General features: G+C 27.8%; 2 protein-coding genes across 3 annotated transcripts in view; one reads left to right on the top strand and one right to left on the bottom strand.

Annotated features, from left to right (window-relative positions):
• The window catches only part of LOC109602948 (lysine-specific demethylase 6A), a 74,271-nt gene extending 61,214 nt beyond the window's left edge, over positions 1 to 13,057 (bottom strand). Inside the window, exons 1-4 of one of the 2 annotated variants that reach the window (XM_020019393.2) lie at positions 12,746 to 13,057; positions 12,619 to 12,685; positions 12,386 to 12,554; positions 12,214 to 12,325 (exon numbers count right to left, since the gene is read on the bottom strand). In XM_020019393.2, the coding sequence (XP_019874952.2) occupies positions 12,214 to 12,325; positions 12,386 to 12,554; positions 12,619 to 12,685; positions 12,746 to 12,843 (446 nt within the window). In that variant the 5' untranslated portion in view covers positions 12,844 to 13,057. The remainder of the gene's footprint in view (positions 1 to 12,213; positions 12,326 to 12,385; positions 12,555 to 12,618; positions 12,686 to 12,745) is intronic. The other variant, XM_020019394.2, reaches the window with a different exon arrangement.
• Positions 8,331 to 12,054, top strand: LOC109602950 (uncharacterized). The gene is made up of 9 exons (XM_049962335.1): positions 8,331 to 8,465; positions 8,708 to 8,754; positions 9,020 to 9,066; positions 9,774 to 9,810; positions 10,645 to 10,690; positions 10,958 to 11,002; positions 11,439 to 11,485; positions 11,816 to 11,843; positions 11,952 to 12,054. The coding sequence occupies exons 1-7, from the start codon at positions 8,388 to 8,390 to the stop codon at positions 11,445 to 11,447; spliced, it is 309 nt and encodes a 102-aa protein (XP_049818292.1). The 5' UTR covers positions 8,331 to 8,387; the 3' UTR covers positions 11,448 to 11,485; positions 11,816 to 11,843; positions 11,952 to 12,054.
• Positions 13,058 to 24,582: the final 11,525 nt, after the last annotated feature.

Genomic DNA, 24,582 nt, shown 5'->3' with positions numbered 1-24,582 from the left:
ATTAAAATTACTGATATAAACACCTTTTCATCATTGATAATACACATTGAAGTCAGTTGATCTTATGGAGAATTATGGTAACACAGAAACAAAAGGGGTCAATTCCTCAATCATATATTTAGTTCATCTGGGGTTTATAGTATTGACAAAATGAAGATCCAAACAAGTCTCTTAATATCTAAGTTTTCTCTTCATTTTAGTGACAAAGGAAGACTTCTATTATCTTCTATTTTTAAACCTTCCTTCATCGTATATCACTGTGCTTCTTTATACGTAGAAAGAGAAATAATTTTTTTTATCCACGATGATGAAAAATTATTAAAATTAGTGATTTGAACACCAGCTCATCATTGACAATATACAATTAAGTCGGTTGATTTTATGGAGAATTGTAGTAACACAGAAACAAAAAGGGTCAATTTAGATATATTACCGTCCTCAGTCGTATATTTAGTTTATCTGGGGTTTATAGTATTGACAAAATGAAGACCCAAATAAGTCTCTTCGATGTCTAAGATTTCTCTTCATTTTAGTGACAAAGGAAGACTTCTATGATCTTCTATTTTTAAACATTCCTTAATCGTATATCACTGTGCTTCTTTATACGTAGAAACGGAAATAATTTTTTGACCCACGATGATGAAAGATTATTAAAATTAGTGATTTGAACACCAGTTCATCATTGATAATATACACTGAAGTCAGTTGATCTTACGGAAAATTATGGTAACACAGAAACAAAAGGGGTCAATTTAGATGTATTACCTTCCTCAATTGTATATTTAGTTCATATGGGGTTTATAGTATTAACAAAATGAAGACCCAAACAAGTCTCTTCAATATCTAAATTTTCTCTTCATTTTAGAGACAAAGGAAGAATTCTATTATATTCTACTTTTAAACATTTCTTCGTCGTATATCACTGTGTTTCTTTATATGTCGAAATTATTAAAATTTGTGAAAAAAGTTCATCTTAAGAATATTTATGGTAACACAGAAACAAAAGGGGTAATTTATCTGGGGTTCATAGTATTGACAAAATGAAGACCCGATATCTAAGTTTTCTCTTCATATTAGTGACGAAGAAAGACTTCTAATATCTTCTATTTAAAACCTTCATTAAGGCTTCTTTGATTTTGGATCCAATCACTGATAATATACCCTAATGTTAGATAAATACAATACCTAAAGGAACTAAGAATTTGCCATTCTTCTCCATTTAATGACCTCTGAGTCTTAAACTTAATTGGCAGTTCCGGCCAAATTTTTGAAAAACCATCGGCCGCAACGTATCGAATAACGATCGTAAACATCACATGATCGACTGTTCCACGCAAATTTCCACGAGAGCCTGAAAGCGAAATTTACGAGCTCCCGTTTCAAACCCTCCGGTTAACTCCGTGCTATTTATAAATAGAAGCACAACCTTCCCGTTTCCTATTGTTGCTGAACTTGAGAGAGACGTACACATCACGTGCACACGAGAAAAACGCATTTTCCCCCTTCGCACACCACCACGGACATTATTTCGGTTTGCGGTAAATTTAGCGTGTCGGTGATTAATAAAGCGTGGAAGGAAGCTGACTAATTAAATGTTTAAATTTAAAGCACCGACTTACAGGAATAAATAAATAATGTATGTTTCCTGCGCATAATTTATTGCATTTCCAGATACTCCTTACCTTTGACATATTACACGCACATGTAGACCGTTCATGTTATTTTTTTTTTTTCTTGTTCCGAACGTCTGTGTTTCGTTTTTACGTTTTTATATGGGATGTGATGCCGACGTGTGGTGTCAAGGACCTTGTCAAATGGGCTTTTCGTTGGGAAATACCTGTTTCCTTCTAAATTTCACGGTTTATTAACTATATGTAGCGTACTGCTATGTACATAATGATGTGGTTGCCCGTCTGGATTATACATGTTTCTCCAACGAGATACGTATATGCCTTAATGATTGTTTTGCATCTCGGCAATCCGATGATGTTGCCACTTAAGTCTTAACAGTTTTTGTCCAAATATGAAGCAAAATAGTTACGTAACCATTATAATTATAAGCGTGGTGGATTACCAAGTTCATCCACCAAAGCAAAAACATTGTGACGATGAAGTAACGGTCCGGCCTTAATGAATTTTCTGAATAAGGCGCAAAAATGGGCGCGTAATAAGATAATCGACAATAACTGGAATCGATAAATATTCGTTCGTTCATTCATAAATAAAAATACACACTTAAGTTGAATGACTTGTGATAAGTCATTTTGTTGTGTTCATTGAACACGTAGATCGACGCCGATACATTCCCAATGTCGTCACTATTTGCATAACGTACTAAACAAAAAGTAGAATTTATAAATTACACGGCGGCGCGGGCGAAGAAATTAAAGAATGGCTCAGCGGTCCGGTCGATTTTTGAGCAGTTGAGCAGTTCATTGCTCCTTTGCTGGTTCACGGACTCCCGACGATTTTCGTTCGTCGTGCGATAATGGTCGGTCTGATATACAAAGATATAAATTTGTGCCTTTAAACGTCAACTAAACGCAGATAACGTTTACTTTACGATTTGATACGGCAGCGGCGTCTCGTGGACTGGCGTCCATTGATCACCGTTAGGGCTCCGGAGTAAAAAAAAAAAATACGTCGGATAATCCCCGTGCGACCTGACCCAAATAACCTGAGACGACGTGAAAGCCGTCATCGGCGGCACATCAAACGCATCGGACGGTGCCAAAGACAAAGGGATGATGGCGGCAATTAACGCATTCGTGAAGGTTGCGGGGGTGGGTCGCTCGACACGAAAGTGTTTCATAAATATGAGCTGAGTAAGCGGCGGGAAAATCAATGGCCTAGTTTTCCGATCGGCCTCATGCACTCCTCCCGTGTGCAGCAAGTTCAGGACTAACGTCCCGTGTGAAATTAATTCTGGAGGATGACACAGGCGATGCCTGGTTTCAATTATGGCACGAGTGCTTTACATGATTAGGAGACTACATCCTATTACGTGTACATTAACGTTCCTAAATTAACGCCGATTTAATTAGAATGTTTAAGGGAATTTTAAATATCTAGTAGCTGGGGAAACACTGAACCAATCGGTTATGTGTACAGGGTGAGTCGGAAAGAATGCCAAAAATTGCACAACTATGAATTTCGTCAATCACGTTTTCGAGTTATACTGAAATTACAAGTACACATCATTGTATACATTTTTGATTTTCTCAGCAGGTTGGTAAAAACATTCAACAAACATATATTTTTCAAACAAAATTTCTGTAAATTATGGTGGTGACTAATAATTAATTAGTTTTTATTTCGATTGTTGTGATGGCTGCACTTTTCAGCAAATTTCTATCACTTGAATATTATTCAAAGAACTGATTTAAAAATTGACAATCAGGATGTGAGTGATACTAAAGATTATCAAGAAGAATTTAAAATAATAGTAAACGTGTTTGGTGATCTGTGGTATTTTTTTAACAGTTAATGGAAGGAACTATGATTAAGTCGAAGTAAATAGAACGCAATTTTCTGTTTTGGTGATTTCACTGCAATTTGTAAACAAAGGAAAATTATAAGATAAGAATTTTACTTTCATATGTGTATTATCACATACAAGTTGATTTCTATGGCAGTGCCAAAGTTTCGTATTTTATTCCTATTATTTATATTTTAATAGTTATTAATTGTTTAATATATTAAACTGTTATTATATTTTTCAGATTATGTCTACAAAGGACTATCAGCGAATTATCAACAAAGTAAGATTTCAAATTTTCTATTTATTTGGCATTAACAAAGGCACGTAAGCAATTTTAATTTGCTACGTGTAAAAACAATGCCTAAATTATTTCCGAATTAAACACATTTGTGATGTCAACAAAGATTAAATATATACGTTTACAGAAAATATATATTTAATCTTTGATGTTAATATGTCACAAACTTAATGTTTCGGTAACAGATTCCTTATTATTATATTTTATTCGTCATGTTAATTGTATTCTATGCGTATTCTTTTCTTCAGAAAATATCCATGAAATCACAAAGAATTGTCATCAAAATATTTACAACGTAAGTTTTCATTATTTATTTATTTATTTATTTATTTGGCATAAGCAACAGCACGTATAACAATTTCAATTTGATACGTGAAAACTAAGTGCCTAAATTAATACCGAAATATAGACACATTTGTGATATTAAAAAAGATTAAATATATACGATTACAAAAAATATATATTTAATCTTTAATGTTGATACATATCATGAATACCAATTTTCGGTAACAAACTGTTACTTGTTTTCTATTATTTAGTTTTAAGGAAATATATTGGGTGTCATGTTAATTGTGTACTGTGTGTAAAATGTAATGAGACATGACGAAATCTTTTAAAATACCAATTATATTAAAAAAAAACACTGCGACTCAGAGATTTTCATTTAATTAACAATGGTGTATTTTTAAGGTATTTGGATTTGAGTAGAATTGTCCTTAACTTTGGCAATTTAAATAAAAAACTAACCATTTTTTGTGACACCTCAAATTGAATAGTTTAAAGTGTAATTCAACAATACAAAAACCATGACCACTTGTTGATCGAATGTAACATGAAATTGTGAATTATTATTATATTTTTCATTACTTTTTACTCACATTATACATTTTAATGATAATTAACAGTTCAATTTTTTTAACGTGTTTGTTCTCTTTTCAGATTATATCCACAGAACATAAAGAACAGACAGCGAAATATCTACAAGGCAAGATTTCAATTTTTTTATTTATTTGGCATTAACAAAGGCACGTATAGCAATTTTAATTTGCTACGTGTAAAAACAATGCCTAAATTATTTCCGAAATAAACACATTTGTGATTTGTTAATATATATTACAAACTTAATGTTTCGGTAACAGATTCCTTATTATTATATTTTATTCGTCATGTTAATTGTATTCTATGCGTATTCTTTTCTTCAGATAATATTCATGGAATCACAAAGAATTGTCAACGAAATGTTTACAACGTAAGTTTTCATTATTTATTTATTTATTTATTGGGCATAAGCAACAGCACGTATAACAATTTCGATTTGATACGTGAAAACTAAGTGCCTAAATTAATACCGAAATATAGACACATTTGTGATATTAAAAAAGATTAAATATATACGATTGCAAAAAATATATATTTAATCTTTGATGTTCATACATATCATGAATACCAATTTTCGGTAACAAATTATTACTTGAGTCATGACGAAATCTTTTAAAATACCAATTATATTAAAAAAAACACTGCGACTCAGAGATTTTCATTTAATTAACAATGGTCTATTTTTAAGGTATTTGGATTTGAGTAGAATTGTCCTTAACTTTGGCAATTTAAATAAAAAACTAACCATTTTTTGTGACACCTCAAATTGAATAGTTTAAAGGGCAATTCAACAATACAAAAACCATGACCACTTGTTGATAGAATGTAACATGAAATTGTGAATTATTGTTTTTTAAATTATGTTTTTCATTAATTTTTATTTACATTATACATTCTAATGATAATTAACAGTTAATTTTTTTTAACGTGTTTGTTCTCTTTTCAGATTATATCCACAGAACATAAAGAACAGACAGCGAAATATCTACAAGGTAAGGTTTCAAATTTTTTATTTATTTGGCATTAACAAAGGCACGTATAGCAATTTTAATTTGCTACGTGTAAAAACAATGCCTAAATTATTTCCGAAATAAACACATTTGTGATTTGTTAATATATATTACAAACTTAATGTTTCGGTAACAGATTCCTTATTATTATATTTTATTCGTCATGTTAATTGTATTCTATGCGTATTCTTTTCTTCAGATAATATCCATGGAATCACAAAGAATTGTCATCAAAATATTTACAACGTAAGTTTTCATTATTTATTTATTTATTTATTTATTTGGCATAAGCAACAGCACGTATAACAATTTCAATTTGATACGTGAAAACTAAGTGCCTAAATTAATACCGAAATATAGACACATTTGTGATATTAAAAAAGATTAAATATATACGATTACAAAAAATATATATTTAATCTTTAATGTTGATACATATCATGAATACCAATTTTCGGTAACAAACTGTTACTTGTTTTCTATTATTTAGTTCTAAGGAAATATATTGGGTATCATGTTAATTGTGTACTGTGTGTAAAATGTAATGAGACATGACGAAATCTTTTAAAATACCAATTATATTTAAAAAAAAACACTGCGACTCTGAGATTTTCATTTAATTAACAATGGTGTATTTTTAAGGTATTTGGATTTGAGTAGAATTGTCCTTAACTTTGGCAATTTAAATAAAAAACTAACCATTTTTTGTGACACCTCAAATTGAATAGTTTAAAGTGTAATTCAACAATACAAAAACCATGACCACTTGTTGATCGAATGTAACATGAAATTGTGAATTATTATTATTTTTTAAATTATATTTTTCATTACTTTTTACTTACATACATTTTAATGATAATTAACAGTTCAATTTTTTTAACGTGTTTGTTCTCTTTTCAGATTATATCCACAGAACATAAAGAACAGACAGCGAAATATCTACAAGGCAAGATTTCAAATTTTTTATTTATTTGGCATTAACAAAGGCACGTATAGCAATTTTAATTTGCTACGTGTAAAAACAATGCCTAAATTATTTCCGAAATAAACACATTTGTGATTTGTTAATATATATTACAAACTTAATGTTTCGGTAACAGATTCCTTATTATTATATTTTATTCGTCATGTTAATTGTATTCTATGCGTATTCTTTTCTTCAGATAATATTCATGAAATCACAAAGAATTGTCATCAAAATATTTACAACGTAAGTTTTCATTATTTATTTATTTATTTATTTATTTGGCATAAGCAACAGCACGTATAACAATTTCAATTTGATACGTGAAAACTAAGTGCCTAAATTAATACCGAAATATAGACACATTTGTGATGTTAAAAAAGATTAAATATATACGATTGCAAAAAATATATATTTAATCTTGATGTTGATACATATCATGAATACCAATTTTCGGTAACAAACTGTTACTTGTTTTCTATTATTTAGTTCTAAGGAAATATATTGGGTGTCATGTTAATTGTGTACTGTGTGTAAAATGTAATGAGACATGACGAAATTTTTTAAAATACCAATTTTATAACGATGCAACTCAGAGATTTTCATTTAATTAACATTGGTGTATTTTTAAGGTTTTGGATTTGAGCATATATATTTAACTTTGGCAATTAAAAAAAAAGCTAACCACTTTCTGTGACACCTCAAATTGAATAGTTTAAAGGGTTATTCTATGATTTAAAAAACATGGCTATTAGTCGATAGAATCCAACATGAAATTGTGAATTATTATTAATTTTTAAATTATGTTTTTCAGTACTTTTTACGCACATTATACATTATAATGATAATTAACAGTTGATTTTTTTAACGTGTTTGTTCTCTTTTCAGATTATATCCACAGTACCATAAAGAACATACAGCGAAATATCTACAAGGTAAAATTTCAAATTTTCTATTTATTTGGCATTAACAAAGGCACGTATGACAATTTTCATTTGCTACGTGTAACAACAATGCCTAAATTATTTCCAAAATAGACACCTTTGTGATATTATTATATATCACAAATAAATATTTTCTGGAACAGATGTTTTCTATTATTTAGTTTTAAACAAAATGTACCTTATAGGTATGTTATTTATCTTTTATAATGTTAAAATGTGATTGTACTATTTTCAGGATGTATCCATAGAACGTCAAAGGACAGTCAGTGAAATATATACAATGTGAGTTTTCAATTTTCCCATTTATTTGGCATTTGTAGCGACACGTATAATAATTTTTATTAGATACGTGTAAACGTAATGCCTAAATTAATTCCGAAAAAGACGCATTTGTGATTTTATTATATATCACAAATACAAGTTTCGGAAACAGATGTTTTCTATTTTATAATTTTTAACAAAACATACTTTATAATTATGTTAGTTATCTTTAATAATGTTAAAATTCGATTGTACTTTTTTCAGGATGTATCCGTATAACATCAAAGAACACTCAGTGAAATATATACAATGTGAGTTTTCAATTTTCCTATTTATTTGGCATTTGTAGCGACACGTATAATAATTTTTATTAGATACGTGTAAACACGATGCCTAAATTACTTCCGAAATAGTCACATTTGTGATTATATTATATATCACAATTTAAAACTTTCGGTAACAAATTATTAGTTTTTTATTATTTTTATTTTATGCGTTAAAGATTATTATATTATGTGAGAAGTGTAATGTGACATGATGATTTTTTCAAATGTTAAAATGTGATTGTTTTTTTTTTTCAGAGTACATAAACAGAACCACAAAGAACCATCAGCGAAATATCTACAAGGTAAGATTTAAAATTTTCCGTTTATTTGGCATTATCAACGGCACGTATGACAATTTTCATTTGCTACGTGTAATAACAATGCCTAAATTATTTCCGAAATAGTCACCTTTGTGATTTTAATATATATCACAAATATAACTATTCGGAAACAGATGTTTTCTATTATTTAGTTTTACACAAAATATACTTTATACTTACGTTAGTTATCTTTCATAGTTAAAATTCGATTGCACTTTTTTCAGAATATATCCATAGAACATCAAAGGACAGTCAGTGAAATATGTACAATGTGAGTTTTCAATTTTCCTATTTATTTGGCATTTGTAGAGACACGTATGATAATCTTTACTTTATACGTGTAAACACGATGCCTAAATTACTTCCGAAATAGTCACATTTGTGATTTTTTTATATATCACAATATAAAATTTTCGGTAACAAATTATTAGTTTTTTATTATTTTTATTTTATGCGTTAGGATTATTATATTATGTGAGAAGTGTAATGTGACATGATGATTTTTTCAAGTGTTAAAATGTGATTATTTTTTTCAGAGTACATAAACAGAACCACAAAGATCTATCAGCAAACTGTCTACAAGGTAAGATTTCAAATTTTCTGTTTATTTGACATCATCAATGAGGATGAGAATTTTACTGTGTTATGTGTAATAACAATCCCACATAAAAATTTTTGGAAACAGGTATATTCTATTATTTAGTTTTAAACAAAATATATTTTATACATATGTTAGTTATCTTTTATAATGTTAAAATGTGATTGTACTTTTTTCAGATTGTATCAATAGAACATCAGTAAAATACATACAATGTAAGTTTTTAACTTTTCTATTCATTTGGCATTTTCACGGCACGTATAATAATTTTTATTTGATACGTGTAAACACAATGCCTAAATTATATTCCGGTATAGACGTGTTTGTAATGTTAAGGCATATTACAAATAAAAATATTCGGTGACAAACTCTTACTTGTTTTGTACTATTTAATTCAAAATTAAATATATTTTATATGTTATTTTTATTGTACACTGTGTGTGAAATGAAATTTGACAACAAAAACTTTTTAAATTTCCAATTTTATGTAAAAATTATGGAAATACACATATAAATTTACCCTACATTTGTGTATTTCAAGTCTTGTCTCTACGAAGATTCATCCTTAGTTCCAACAATTAAGTAAAGTGTCAATAATTATTATTTTTTTTTAATCATATTTCGTTATTTTTCACATACATCGTGTATTTTAATGATTTTTTTTTAATGCTAAAATGTGATTATTTTTTCAGAGTACATAAAGAACAGTCAGAGAAATATCTATATAAGGTAAGATTTCAAATTTTCTATTTATTTGGCATTATCAAAGGCACGTATGACAATTTTAATTTGCTACGTGTAACAAAAATGCCTAAATTATTTCCGAAATAAACACATTTGTGATTTGTTAATATATATCACAAACTTAATGTTTCGGTAACAGATTGCTTATTATTATATTTTATTCGTCATGTTAATTGTATTCTATGCGTCTTCTTTTCTTCAGATAATATCTATGGAATCACAAAGAATTGTCAACGAAATATTTACAACGTAAGTTTTCATTATTTATTTATTTGGCATAAGCAACAGCACGTATAACAATTTCGATTTGATACGTGAAAACTAAGTGCCAAAATTAATACCGAAATATAGACACATTTGTGATATTAAAAAAGATTAAATATATACGATTGCAAAAAATATATATTTAATCTTTGATGTTCATACATATCATGAATACCAATTTTCGGTAACAAATTATTACTTGAGTCATGACGAAATCTTTTAAAATACCAATTATATTAAAAAAACACTGCGACTCATGGATTTTCATTTAATTAACAATGGTGTGTTTTTAAGGCATTTGGATTTGAGTAGAATTATCCGTAACTTTGGCAATTAAAATAAAAAACTAACCAATTTTTGTGACACCTCAAATTGAATAGTTTAAAGGGTAATTCAACGATACAAAAAACATGGCCATTAGTTGATAGAATGTAACATGAAATTGTGAATTATTATTGTTTTTTAAATTATGTTTTTCATTACTTTTTACTCACATTATACATTTTAATGATAATTAACAGTTGATTTTTTTTAACGTGTTTGTTCTCTTTTCAGATTATATCCACAGAACATAAAGAACAAACAGCGAAATATCTACAAGGTAAGATTTGAAATTTTCTATTTATTTGGCATGAACAACAGCATGAATAGCAATTTTAATTTGCTACGTGTAAAAACAATGCCTAAATTATATCCGAATTGAACACATTTGTGATGTTAACAAAGATTAAATATTTACGTTTAAAGAAAATATATATTTAATCTTTGATGCTAATATATATCATAGACTAAAACTTTCGGTAACAGATTGTTTAATATATTTTATTCGTCATCATAATTGTATTCTGTGTGTATTTTTTTTTTTTAGATAATATCCGTAGAATCACAAAGAATTCGACGAAATATTTACAACGTAAGTTTTCATTATTTATTTATTTATTTATTTGGCATAAGCAACAGCACGTATAACAATTTCGATTTGATACGTGAAAACTAAGTGCCAAAATTAATACCGAAATATAGACACATTTATGATATTAAAAAAGATTAAATATATACGATTACAAAAAATATATATTTAGTCTTTGATGTTGATGCATATCATAAATACCAATTTTCGGTAACAAATTATTACTTGTTTTCTATTATTTATTTCTGTGTTATGTTGATTGTACATTGTATACTGTGTGTAAAATATAATGTGACACGACAAAATCTTTTAAAATATCAATTATATAGAGAGAATCATTATTTGAAGAGAATTATATTTCACTACTTTTTACACACATTGTACATTTTAATAATAATTAACCATCGATTTTTTGAAACGTGATTATTCTCTTTTGCAGATTATGTAAATAGAACCATAAAGAACAGTCAGCGAAATATTTACAACGTGAGTTTTTCAATTTTTTCTATTTATTTGGCATTATCACGGCATGTATAATAAATTTTGTTTGATACGTGTAAACTCAATGCCTAAATTATTTTCGAAACTATCACGTTTTTGATGTTAAGGAATATTACTATTAATTATTACTAATATTAAGTTTCGGTAACAATACCTACTTCTTTCCCATTATTTTGTTATAAACAAAATAATAAATTTTATGCATGATGTTTAATAAATGAAGTGTATTAAAAATGTACTATTTTCACGTATTATATACATAGTAGCGATTAACATTGATGTTTTGTAATATTAAAAGATGTTCATCATTTTTAGATTAGCCACCAAAAACTGAACCAAAAATGTAAGTTATCATTTTTAATTAAAATTTTAAGAATTTAACTCATCCACAGACACATATATATATAGAAAAGAATTTTCTAAAAATTATTTTTAAATCTTAAATCTACAGGTAGCAGTTTGGACTACTACTCGCAACACACTGTATACCAGGTAGCGTAAATATGAATACATAAATCAGCAATATTATTTAATATAATATGATTAAATTTGATACAACAGACAATAGTTTTTATTTATTTCTATTTTAATAAAACCTTCTATTGACTTAATAGTTACGCCACCTTTCGTCGGCGCCAAACACTTAATATAGATTTCTAATTGGAATAAAAGTTTATTCAATGAGGAAGACAATTAATTTAAATAAAACTTACCACTGAAAAGCGTTAAAGTGGAAATAAACTAATCCTAATCCATAGAGAAAAGTAGAATCCATCCAGTGATTTTCCGCTTGTGTTTTGTAGAACATTTGATAGGCAGACAGTGCTGAAATAAGTTGACAAGTTAAATTGGCGCCTAATTTATTATTAATAATAATTAATTTACCTTTTCTATATTCTTCCAGAAGCAAATGAAAATGTCCCAATTTAACCCATGTTTTTGGGTCAATACTAATTTTTTTACCAGTCTGTTGATAATTATTGGGCTCATTTTCATTTTGGACTTTCTGCTGTCTCTTGGCCTGAATGACCATTAATTGTAAATACTTCACTGCCTACAACAACACAAAATTCGTCAGGTAAACACCGGAAAAACTCGACTGAGTAATGTGTGTTTACCTTCAATACTAAGGCTTTTTTGGCCGCATTCTCGGCTTGATTAAGCAGTAAATATCCATATTGGCGACTAAAACAGAACGTACCATTCGTTAGCACACAAACCAACAATTAATTTCACTTGTTTCACATTAATTTATACCTATCAAGCTCTGAAAGTATATGCAACTCTTGAGCTGTCATTGCAATGTCTTCCGTATCTTCAGCAGTACTGATTGTTTTATTCATTTTGCACACACGCGAATAAAAGTACAAAAAGATGTGAAAAGTCGACGTTCACCGAATTAAAACTCTATAAATAAATCGTAGTAGCCCACTTCTAAAAACGAATAACACACACGACTTGCTGTTTCTTACAGCCATATTTATAACTGATTCGCCAAGCAGAACACAGATGTCGCACCATCATTTCCCAACGTAATTTTGTTAAATTTACTTGTTAATTTTAAAGGAATTTTGTTAATTTTATTGCCCGTATTGTTTATTATAAATATAATATAATAGTTGTACGTTGAATGGGTAACGAACAAAACTGCACAAGTTAATTCACAAGCATTCATCGATGTATTTTAGTTAATTTACATAGTGGTGCCATCTAAAACCTATTACCTGTAAAAGTGTGAGGAATGATTCTTAATTTAAGGGATTCTATCGAGAACTACAGCGGACATGTCGTATTATTTTTAGAAATTTTACCTCTTGTATATAGATGGCGGTTAGTTGAAACTAAAATTTTATAAATTTATAAAAATTAAATAAAATTTGCTTGAAATTCTCCTTAAATTATTAATCTTACACAATAATTAACAGAAGATTCTTATTAAAAAACATTTTACTAATATTTAATAACAATTAATACAGGGCGTCTCCGAAAATTTGGTACAGAATTCTACAGATTTGTCGTATATTATTATTAATTTAATAACTTATTTTCAATATAAAGGAGGTGTACCTGTGTCAAAGGCAAAACACGTAGCCGAATAAGTAATTGCTATTCCATACACAGGTACAGTGAATGGCAAAAAAGTTAGGACGGTTTGCAAATGCTCTAAACACAGTATGTGATGCCCTCTACATTATTAATAAAATTTGTTATTAACGTATTTGAATTTTTCACTCTAAAAAACTTTGCAAACCAATTTTTATAACATGATTCTGTCAATAAAAAATGTAGAAAGTTAGACATCAATTAACACATTAACAAATCGATCTATTTTTACCTTGAGAATTCTGTACTCACTTCGGGGACACCCTGTATATTGATGAGTGAAGCAATATTATACCATTGTTGATAGTAAAAGGCATTCTACAAATCTCTATACCGTTTTCTTAATATTGAATTTCTTAATAAGTGTGTTAAAATAATCTTGTAGGAAACATAACGTGCTAGCTATTAATATCTTTGAACTTTAACAAATTATTATTGAGAAATGACGTTATAAATTGATTCGAAGAAATAAAAAACAAAACAATCTACTCAAACTTTGTAAACGAATCTGAATTTTCATTCAGTAATTTTCAAAATTTTACATTATGCTTTGAGAAAAAATTGTTTTCTAAAAGTTAATGATCCTAGTAATTTCATTCTGATTTGAAATGTGCGAGATTTCTTGAGTCACAACCTTTAAGAAATCATATCATCTCAACTGGAATCCGAAAAATTGGAAATTGTAAACTTGATTGGACGTTTTCAATTTGGAGAAAATTCGCTGTGATTAACATTACACAGGTTTTTAGTACGAATTTCAGAAATTTAGTGTTTTACCGAAACTTACCATTAATTTTAGTTATGTTAAGTAGCGGTACCACATTAAGTTTTTGGGATGCAGTCATCGATTATATTACTCAGGATCTCAGTATGGTGCATTGAATTATTTACTTTCTGAAAAGATTTCAGAAATTTAATGTATTGCTGGTACTATTTCTGATTGTAGTAGTGGTAGTAGTATGTTGAATTTTTGGGATCCCGATATAAAGTTTTGGAAGAAAATGTGAGGAGCCATTTTTGCAGGAAGTCATTGTAAATGCATCTGAATTTTCATTCAGTAATTTTCAAAATTTTACATTATGCTTTGAGAAAAAATTGTTTTCTAAAATTAATGATTCTAGTAATTTCTCTCTGATTTGAAATGTGCGAGGTTGCTTGAGTCACAACCTTTAACAAATCATTATCATCTCAACTGGAATCTGAAAAATTGGAAAATGTAAACTTGATTGGACGTTTTGAGTTTAGAGAAAATTCGCAGTGATTAACCTTACACAGGTTCTTAGTACGAATTTCAGAAATTTAGTGTTTCACCGAAACTTATCATTAATTTTAGTTATGTTAAGTATCGGTGCTACAGTAAGTTTTTGGGATGCAGTCAACGATTATATTACTCAGGATCTCAGTATGGTGCATTGAATTATTTACTTTCTAGAAAGATTTCAGAAATTTAATGTATTGCTGGTACTATTTCTGATTGTAGTAGTGGTATTAGTAAGTTGAATTTTTGGGATCCAGATATAAAGTTTTGGAAGAAAATGTGAGGAGCCATTTTTGCAGAAAGACTATAGAAATTATATATAGTGTTGACGAATACACTCGATATTTTCAAGATGTATTTTTGGGGCACCAATTTTTGAGTAGTGTCAAATTGTGAAACCCTGATACAAATTACAAGTTCGTTTTTTTGTAAGTGTTCTAAAAATTAGATGCGTTGCGAGATCGTTTCATTATATTTGGTTATGAGAAGACCTAGTAACGCATTGAACTTTTGGAATCCAATCATCGTATATTCTAATTACATTTGATTTTAGACCACCCATTTTTAAGGATCGTCAAATCTGTAGGTATTCTACAAATTGATTGTTATACAAGAGTTGTTCATTGTATTCGAATTTGAAGGACTCTGGTAAGACAGTCAATATTTAGAATTTGATTCATCATAGAATAATAACATCCAATGGATATTTAGACTCAGACTTAGAACTTTTAGAAGTCTATCATCAATTATTATAATCCCATTATTCTGATGATAACATCAAAACTTTATGTTTATGTAAAATTTGAGGTTTCTGAAAAGTTAAACGGAAGCAATTTTGCACTAAAAATTCTAAAGTTTAAATGTGTTGCTGGAGTTCCTCATTGTTAAAGATTGTGGGACAATCTGGCAACTCATTGAGTCCAATCAATATATATTATTGTAATTCCATTTAATGTTGAAACTTAACGTATGATTTGAGTAAAATATAATCTGTATTTTTCTATGAGAATTCTGGGATTTATATGCATTACGGGGAGCTTTCTTTGTATTTGATTATGAATCGACTTTGTAATGCATATAACTTTTGGGAGTCCAATCATCATATATTATTGTAATTTCGTTAGTCTGCTAATATATAACGTATGATTTGAGTAAAATATAATCTAATTATTAACCAATATATTTGATATTTAAAAGAAATGATTACAGGTCAGCTTTTATCGTATTTTTCTATGAGAATTCTGGGATTTATATGCATTACGGGGAGCTTTCTCTGTATTTGATTATGAATGGACTTTGTAATGCATATAACTTTTGGGAGTCCAATCATCATATATTATTGTAATTTCGTTAGTCTGCTAATATATAACGTATGATTTGAGTAAAATATAATCTAATTGTTAACCAATATATTTGACATTTAAAAGAAATGATTACAGATCAGCTTTCATCGTATTTTTCTATGAGAATTCTGGGATTTATGTGCATTACCGGGAGCTCTCTTTGTATTTGATTATGAAAGCACTCTGTAATGCACTTAACTTTTGGGAGTCCAGCCATCATTTTAATACCATTATTCTGTTATTCTTCTGGGAGTTCAATCATCATATATTATTGAAAACTTTATATTTTATATGAAATTTATGATTTAAGTAAAATATAATCTAATTGTTAACCAATATATTTGATATTTAATAGAAATGATTACAAGTCAGTTAAACTTTTATCGTATTTTTCTATGAGAATTCTAAGATTTATGTATTCTCGCCTCTAAAAAATCAAATAATAAATTATAATAATAATAATTGATATTTATTCCTTTTAGGTTTCGTCGTGTTTTGTTTTAGGAATTCTAATATTTCTGGACTTTACTGGAGCTTTCATTGAATTTGATTATGAAGGTTTCCAGTAAACCTGAACTGTTGAAAGTCCAGTCACCATAAATTGTCGAAATTCCATTATTCTAATGATATTTAACATTTAAACTTTATAGTTATATGAAATTTATGACTTACATAAAATATAATATTATTGTTAACCAATAAATATATTTTATATTTAATAGAAATGATTACAGGTCGGTTAAGCTTTCATTGTATTTGTCTGAGGTTCTGAAATTTATGTGCATTATGGAAGCTTTCTTTGTAGTTGGTTATGAAAGCATCTAATTTTTAGGAATTCAGTCATCATTGTAACTTTAATTCCAAAACTTATATAAAATTTATGATTTAAGTAAAATATAACCGAATTGTATATTTGATATTTTCTAGTGATTACAGGTCCGTTAAGTTGTCATCGTGTTTTTCTACAAAAATTCTGAGATTTATGCAGTTTTGTATTTGATTATAAAAGCTTCTACTTCCAAAAGTTATGCTTTACTGGGGCTTTTCATTATATTTGATTATGAATGTCACCAGTAATGCATTTGACTTTTGGGATTCCAATCATCATTTACTACTGTAATCTCAATATTCTGCCCAAATTTAACATTGAAACTTATTTATATAAAATTTGTAAGTTGTGTAAAATATAATCTAAAATATTTTGCCTTAAGAATTCTGAAGATTTAATGCGTTACTGTGACTTTTCATTGTATTTGATTATGAAAGTCTCTAGTAATGCATATAATTTTTGGGAGTCCATCATTCTGCTGATATTTAACATCGAAACCTGTTTATATGAAATTTGTGATTTAAGTAAAATATACTACAATTGTTAATGAATATATTTTATATTTACTAGATATGTGTTTTTGAAGCATGTTTCTGAAAAGTGAAAATAAAATATTTTTTTGAAGCAATTTCCAACGTATTTTGCCCTAAGAATTCTAAAAATTAAATAGGTTGCTGAGACTTCATTGTGTTTGATTATGAGAGTTCCAGTAACGTATTCAACTTTTGGAAAGTTAATCATCATATATAATGTGTTTCCAACGTATTTTTTCTAATGTATCTTTGTGAAAAATGTGTTTTGTCCTAAGAATTCTAAAAATTATGTAAGCTACCGGTACTCTTCATTGTATTTGATTATGATAGTTCCAGTAACGTACATAACTTTTGGAAAGTTAATCCTCATACATCATGTGTTTCCAACGTATTTTTTTATAAGAATTCTAAAAATGACGTGCTTTACAGGAGTTCTCATCATATTTGATTATGAAATCTTTAAATCTGGAAGTCCAATCATTAGAAATTATTGCAATTTCATTATTCTCTTAATATTTAACATAGAAACTATATTTTCAACGTATTTTGCCCTAAGAATTCTAAAAATTGAATAGATTGCTGAGACTCTTCATTGTATTTGATTATGAGAGTTTCAGTAACTTATACAACTTTTGGAAAGTTAATCATCATATATCATGTGTTTTCAACGTATTTTTTCTAATGTATCTTTGTGAAAAATGTATTTTTGTCCTAAGAATTCTAAAAATTATGTAAGCTACCGGTACTCTTCATTGTATTTGATTATGATAGTTCCAGTAACGTACATAACTTTTGGAAAGTTAATCCTCATACATCATGTGTTTCCAACGTATTTTTTTATAAGAATTCTAAAAATGACGTGCTTTACAGGAGTTCTCATCGTATTTGATTATGAAATCTTTTAATCTGGAAGTCCAATCATTAGAAATTATTGCAGTTTCATTATTTTATTAATATTTAACATAGAAACTATATTTTCAACGTATTTTGCCCAAAGAATTCTAAAAATTAAATAGGTTGCTGAGACTTCATTGTGTTTGATTATGAGAGTTCCAGTAACGTATTCAACTTTTGGAATGTTAATCATCATATATCATGTGTTTTCAACGTATTTTTTCTAATGTATCTTTGTGAAAAATGTATTTTATCCTAAGAATTCTAAAAATTATGTAAGCTACCGGTACTCTTCATTGTATTTGATTATGATAGTTCCAGTAACGTACATAACTTTTGGAAAGTTAATCCTCATACATCATGTGTTTCCAACGTATTTTTTTATAAGAATTCTAAAAATTACATGCTTTACAGGAGATTTCATCGTATTTGATTATGAAATCTTTTAATCTGGAAGTCCAATCAATAGAAATTATTGCAGTTTCATTATTCTATTAATATTTAACATAGAAACTATATTTTCAACGTATTTTGCCTAAAGAATTCTAAAAATTAAATAGGTTGCTGAGACTCTTCATTGTGTTTGATCATGAGAGTTCCAGTAACGTATTCAACTTTTGGAATGTTAATCATCATATATCATGTGTTTTCAACGTATTTTTTCTAATGTATCTTTGTGAAAAATGTATTTTGTCCTAAGAATTCTAAAAAATATGTAAGCTACCGGTACTCTTCGTTGTATTTGATTATGAGAGTTCCAGTAACGTACATAACTTTTGGAAAGTTAATCCTCATACATCATGTGTTTCCAACGTATTTTTTTTTATAAGAATTCTAAAAATTACGTGCTTTAAAGGAGATCTCATCGTATTTGATTATGAAATCTTTTAATCTGGAAGTCCAATCATTAGAAATTATTGCAGTTTCATTATTCTATTAATATTTAACATAGAAACTATATTTTCAACGTATTTTGCCCAAAGAATTCTAAAAATTAAATAGGTTGCAGAGACTCTTCATTGTATTTGATTATGAGAGTTTCAGTAACTTATATAACTTTTGGAATATTAATCATCATATATCATGTGTTTTCAACGTATTTTTTCTAATGTAACTTTGTGAAAAATGTATTTTGTCCTAAGAATTCTAAAAATTATGTGAGCTACCGGTACTCTTCATTGTATTTGATTATGATAGTTCCAGTAACGTACATAACTTTTGGAAAGTTAATCCTCATACATCATGTGTTTCCAACGTATTTTTTTATAAGAATTCTAAAAATTACGTGCTTTACAGGAGATCTCATCGTATTTGATTATGAAATCTTTAAATCTGGAAGTCCAATCATTAGAAATTATTGCAATTTCATTTTTCTATTAATATTTAACATAGAAACTATATTTTCAACGTATTTTGCCCTAAGAATTCTAAAAATTGAATAGATTGCTGAGACTCTTCATTGTATTTGAATATGAGAGTTTCAGTAACTTATACAATTTTTGGAATATTAATCATCATATATCATGTGTTTTCAACGTATTTTTTCTAATGTATCTTTGTGAAAAATGTATTTTGTCCTAAGAATTCTAAAAATTATGTAAGTTACCGGTACTCTTCATTGTATTTGATTATGATAGTTCCAGTAACGTACATAACTTTTGGAAAGTTAATCCTCATACATCATGTGTTTCCAACGTATTTTTTTTATAAGAATTCTAAAAATTACGTGCTTTACAGGAGATCTCATCGTATTTGATTATGAAATCTTTTAATCTGGAAGTCCAATCATTAGAAATTATTGCAGTTTCATTATTCTATTAATATTTAACATAGAAACTATATTTTCAACGTATTTTGCCCAAAGAATTCTAAAAATTAAATAGGTTGCTGAGACTCTTCATTGTATTTGATTATGAGAGTTTCAGTAACTTATATAACTTTTGGAATATTAATCATCATATATCATGTGTTTTCAACGTATTTTTTCTAATGTATCTTTGTGAAAAATGTATTTTGTCCTAAGAATTTTAAAAATTATGTAAGTTACCGGTACTCTTCATTGTATTTGATTATGATAGTTCCAGTAACGTACATAACTTTTGGAAAGTTAATCCTCATACATCATGTGATTCCAACGTATTTTTTTATAAGAATTCTAAAAATTACATGCTTTACAGGAGATCTCATCGTATTTGATTATGAAAACTTTTAATCTGGAGGTCCAATCATTAGAAATTATTGCAGTTTCATTATTCTATTAATATTTAACATAGAAACTATATTTTCAACGTATTTTGCCCAAAGATTTCTAAAAATTAAATAGGTTGCTGAGACTCTTCATTGTATTTGATTATGAGAGTTTCAGTAACTTATATAACTTTTGGAATATTAATCATCATATATCATGTGTTTTCAACGTATTTTTTCTAATGTATCTTTGTGAAAAATGTATTTTGTCCTAAGAATTTTAAAAATTATGTAAGTTACCGGTACTCTTCATTGTATTTGATTATGATAGTTCCAGTAACGTACATAACTTTTGGAAAGTTAATCCTCATACATCATGTGTTTCCAACGTATTTTTTTATAAAAAATTCTAAAAATTACGTGCTTTACAGGAGTTCTCATCGTATTTGATTATGAAATATTTAAATCTGGAAGTCCAATCATTAGAAATTATTGCAATTTCATTATTCTCTTAATATTTAACATAGAAACTATATTTTCAACGTATTTTGCCCTAAGAATTCTAAAAATTGAATAGATTGCTGAGACTCTTCATTGTATTTGATTATGAGAGTTTCAGTAACTTATACAACTTTTGGAAAGTTAATCATCATATATAATGTGTTTCCAACGTATTTTTTCTAATGTATCTTTGTGAAAAATGTGTTTTGTCCTAAGAATTCTAAAAATTATGTAAGCTACCGGTACTCTTCATTGTATTTGATTATGATAGTTCCAGTAACGTACATAACTTTTGGAAAGTTAATCCTCATACATCATGTGTTTCCAACGTATTTTTTTATAAGAATTCTAAAAATGACGTGCTTTACAGGAGTTCTCATCATATTTGATTATGAAATCTTTAAATCTGGAAGTCCAATCATTAGAAATTATTGCAATTTCATTTTTCTATTAATATTTAACATAGAAACTATATTTTCAACGTATTTTGCCCTAAGAATTCTAAAAATTGAATAGATTGCTGAGACTCTTCATTGTATTTGATTATGAGAGTTTCAGTAACTTATACAACTTTTGGAAAGTTAATCATCATATATAATGTGTTTCCAACGTATTTTTTCTAATGTATCTTTGTGAAAAATGTGTTTTGTCCTAAGAATTCTAAAAATTATGTAAGCTACCGGTACTCTTCATTGTATTTGATTATGATAGTTCCAGTAACGTACATAACTTTTGGAAAGTTAATCCTCATACATCATGTGTTTCCAACGTATTTTTTTATAAGAATTCTAAAAATGACGTGCTTTACAGGAGTTCTCATCATATTTGATTATGAAATCTTTAAATCTGGAAGTCCAATCATTAGAAATTATTGCAATTTCATTATTCTCTTAATATTTAACATAGAAACTATATTTTCAACGTATTTTGCCCTAAGAATTCTAAAAATTGAATAGATTGCTGAGACTCTTCATTGTATTTGATTATGAGAGTTTCAGTAACTTATACAACTTTTGGAAAGTTAATCATCATATATCATGTGTTTTCAACGTATTTTTTCTAATGTATCTTTGTGAAAAATGTATTTTTGTCCTAAGAATTCTAAAAATTATGTAAGCTACCGGTACTCTTCATTGTATTTGATTATGATAGTTCCAGTAACGTACATAACTTTTGGAAAGTTAATCCTCATACATCATGTGTTTCCAACGTATTTTTTTATAAGAATTCTAAAAATGACGTGCTTTACAGGAGTTCTCATCGTATTTGATTATGAAATCTTTTAATCTGGAAGTCCAATCATTAGAAATTATTGCAGTTTCATTATTTTATTAATATTTAACATAGAAACTATATTTTCAACGTATTTTGCCCAAAGAATTCTAAAAATTAAATAGGTTGCTGAGACTCTTCATTGTATTTGATTATGAGAGTTTCAGTAACTTATATAACTTTTGGAATATTAATCATCATATATCATGTGTTTTCAACGTATTTTTTCTAATGTAACTTTGTGAAAAATGTATTTTGTCCTAAGAATTCTAAAAATTATGTGAGCTACCGGTACTCTTCATTGTATTTGATTATGAGAGTTCCAGTAACGTACATAACTTTTGGAAAGTTAATCCTCATACATCATGTGTTTCCAACGTATTTTTTATAAGAATTCTAAAAATGACGTGCTTTACAAGAGTTCTCATCGTATTTGATTATGAAATCTTTAAATCTGGAAGTCCAATCATTAGAAATTATTGCAATTTCATTTTTCTATTAATATTTAACATAGAAACTATATTTTCAACGTATTTTGCCCTAAGAATTCTAAAAATTGAATAGATTGCTGAGACTCTTCATTGTATTTGATTATGAGAGTTTCAGTAACTTATATAACTTTTGGAATATTAATCATCATATATAGTGTGTTTCCAACGTATTTTTTCTAATGTATCTTTGTGAAAAATGTGTTTTGTCCTAAGAATTCTAAAAATTATGTAAGTTACCGGTACTCTTCATTGTATTTGATTATGATAGTTCCAGTAACGTACATAACTTTTGGAAAGTTAATCCTCATACATCATGTGATTCCAACGTATTTTTTTATAAGAATTCTAAAAATTACATGCTTTACAGGAGATCTCATCGTATTTGATTATGAAATCTTTTAATCTGGAGGTCCAATCATTAGAAATTATTGCAGTTTCATTATTCTATTAATATTTAACATAGAAACTATATTTTCAACGTATTTTGCCCAAAGATTTCTAAAAATTAAATAGGTTGCTGAGACTCTTCATTGTATTTGATTATGAGAGTTTCAGTAACTTATATAACTTTTGGAATATTAATCATCATATATCATGTATTTTCAACGTATTTTTTCTAATGTAACTTTGTGAAAAATGTATTTTGACCTAAGAATTCTAAAAATTATGTGAGCTACCGGTACTCTTCATTGTATTTGATTATGATAGTTCCAGTAACGTACATAACTTTTGGAAAGTTAATCCTCATACATCATGTGTTTCCAACGTATTTTTTTATAAGAATTCTAAAAATGACGTGCTTTACAGGAGTTCTCATTGTATTTGATTATGAAATCTTTAAATCTGGAAGTCCAATCATTAGAAATTATTGCAATTTCATTTTTCTATTAATATTTAACATAGAAACTATATTTTCAACGTATTTTGCCCTAAGAATTCTAAAAATTGAATAGATTGCTGAGACTCTTCATTGTATTTGATTATGAGAGTTTCGGTAACTTATACAATTTTTGGAAAGTTAATCATCATATATAATGTGTTTCCAACGTATTTTTTCTAATGTATCTTTGTGAAAAATGTATTTTGTCCTAAGAATTCTAAAAATTATGTAAGCTACCGGTACTCTTCATTGTATTTGATTATGATAGTTCCAGTAACGTACATAACTTTTGGAAAGTTAATCCTCATACATCATGTGTTTCCAACGTATTTTTTTATAAGAATTCTAAAAATTACGTGCTTTACAGGAGATCTCATCGTATTTGATTATGAAATCTTTTAATCTGGAAGTCCAATCATTAGAAATTATTGCAGTTTCATTATTCTATTAATATTTAACATAGAAACTATATTTTCAACGTATTTTGTCCAAAGAATTCTAAAAATTAAATAGGTTGCTGAGACTCTTCATTGTGTTTGATTATGAGAGTTCCAGTAACGTATTCAACTTTTGGAATGTTAATCATCATATATCATGTGTTTTCAACGTATTTTTTCTAATGTATCTTTGTGAAAATGTATTTTTGTCCTAAGAATTCTAAAAATTATGTAAGCTACCGGTACTCTTCATTGTATTTGATTATGATAGTTCCAGTAACGTACATAACTTTGGGAAAGTTAATCCTCATACATCATGTGTTTCCAACGTATTTTTTTATAAAAAATTCTAAA

Source organism: Aethina tumida, chromosome 1 (assembly GCF_024364675.1).
Source record: "Aethina tumida isolate Nest 87 chromosome 1, icAetTumi1.1, whole genome shotgun sequence".
NCBI lineage: Eukaryota > Metazoa > Arthropoda > Insecta > Coleoptera > Nitidulidae > Aethina > Aethina tumida.
The sequence above is the reverse complement of the archived record's forward strand: the minus strand, read 5'-3'. Positions and strand labels throughout refer to the sequence as shown.

Excerpts from the sequence above, each read along its gene's own strand:
- LOC109602950 (XM_049962335.1), top strand. The coding sequence starts at position 8,388 with ATGTTAAAATGTGATTGTTTTTTTTTTTCAGAGTACATAAACAGAACC. Across the intron at positions 9,067-9,773 it reads ATCAGCAAACTGTCTACAAG|AGTACATAAAGAACAGTCAG; the intron begins GTAAGATTTCAA and ends TTATTTTTTCAG. Across the intron at positions 9,811-10,644 it reads CAGAGAAATATCTATATAAG|ATTATATCCACAGAACATAA; the intron begins GTAAGATTTCAA and ends TTCTCTTTTCAG.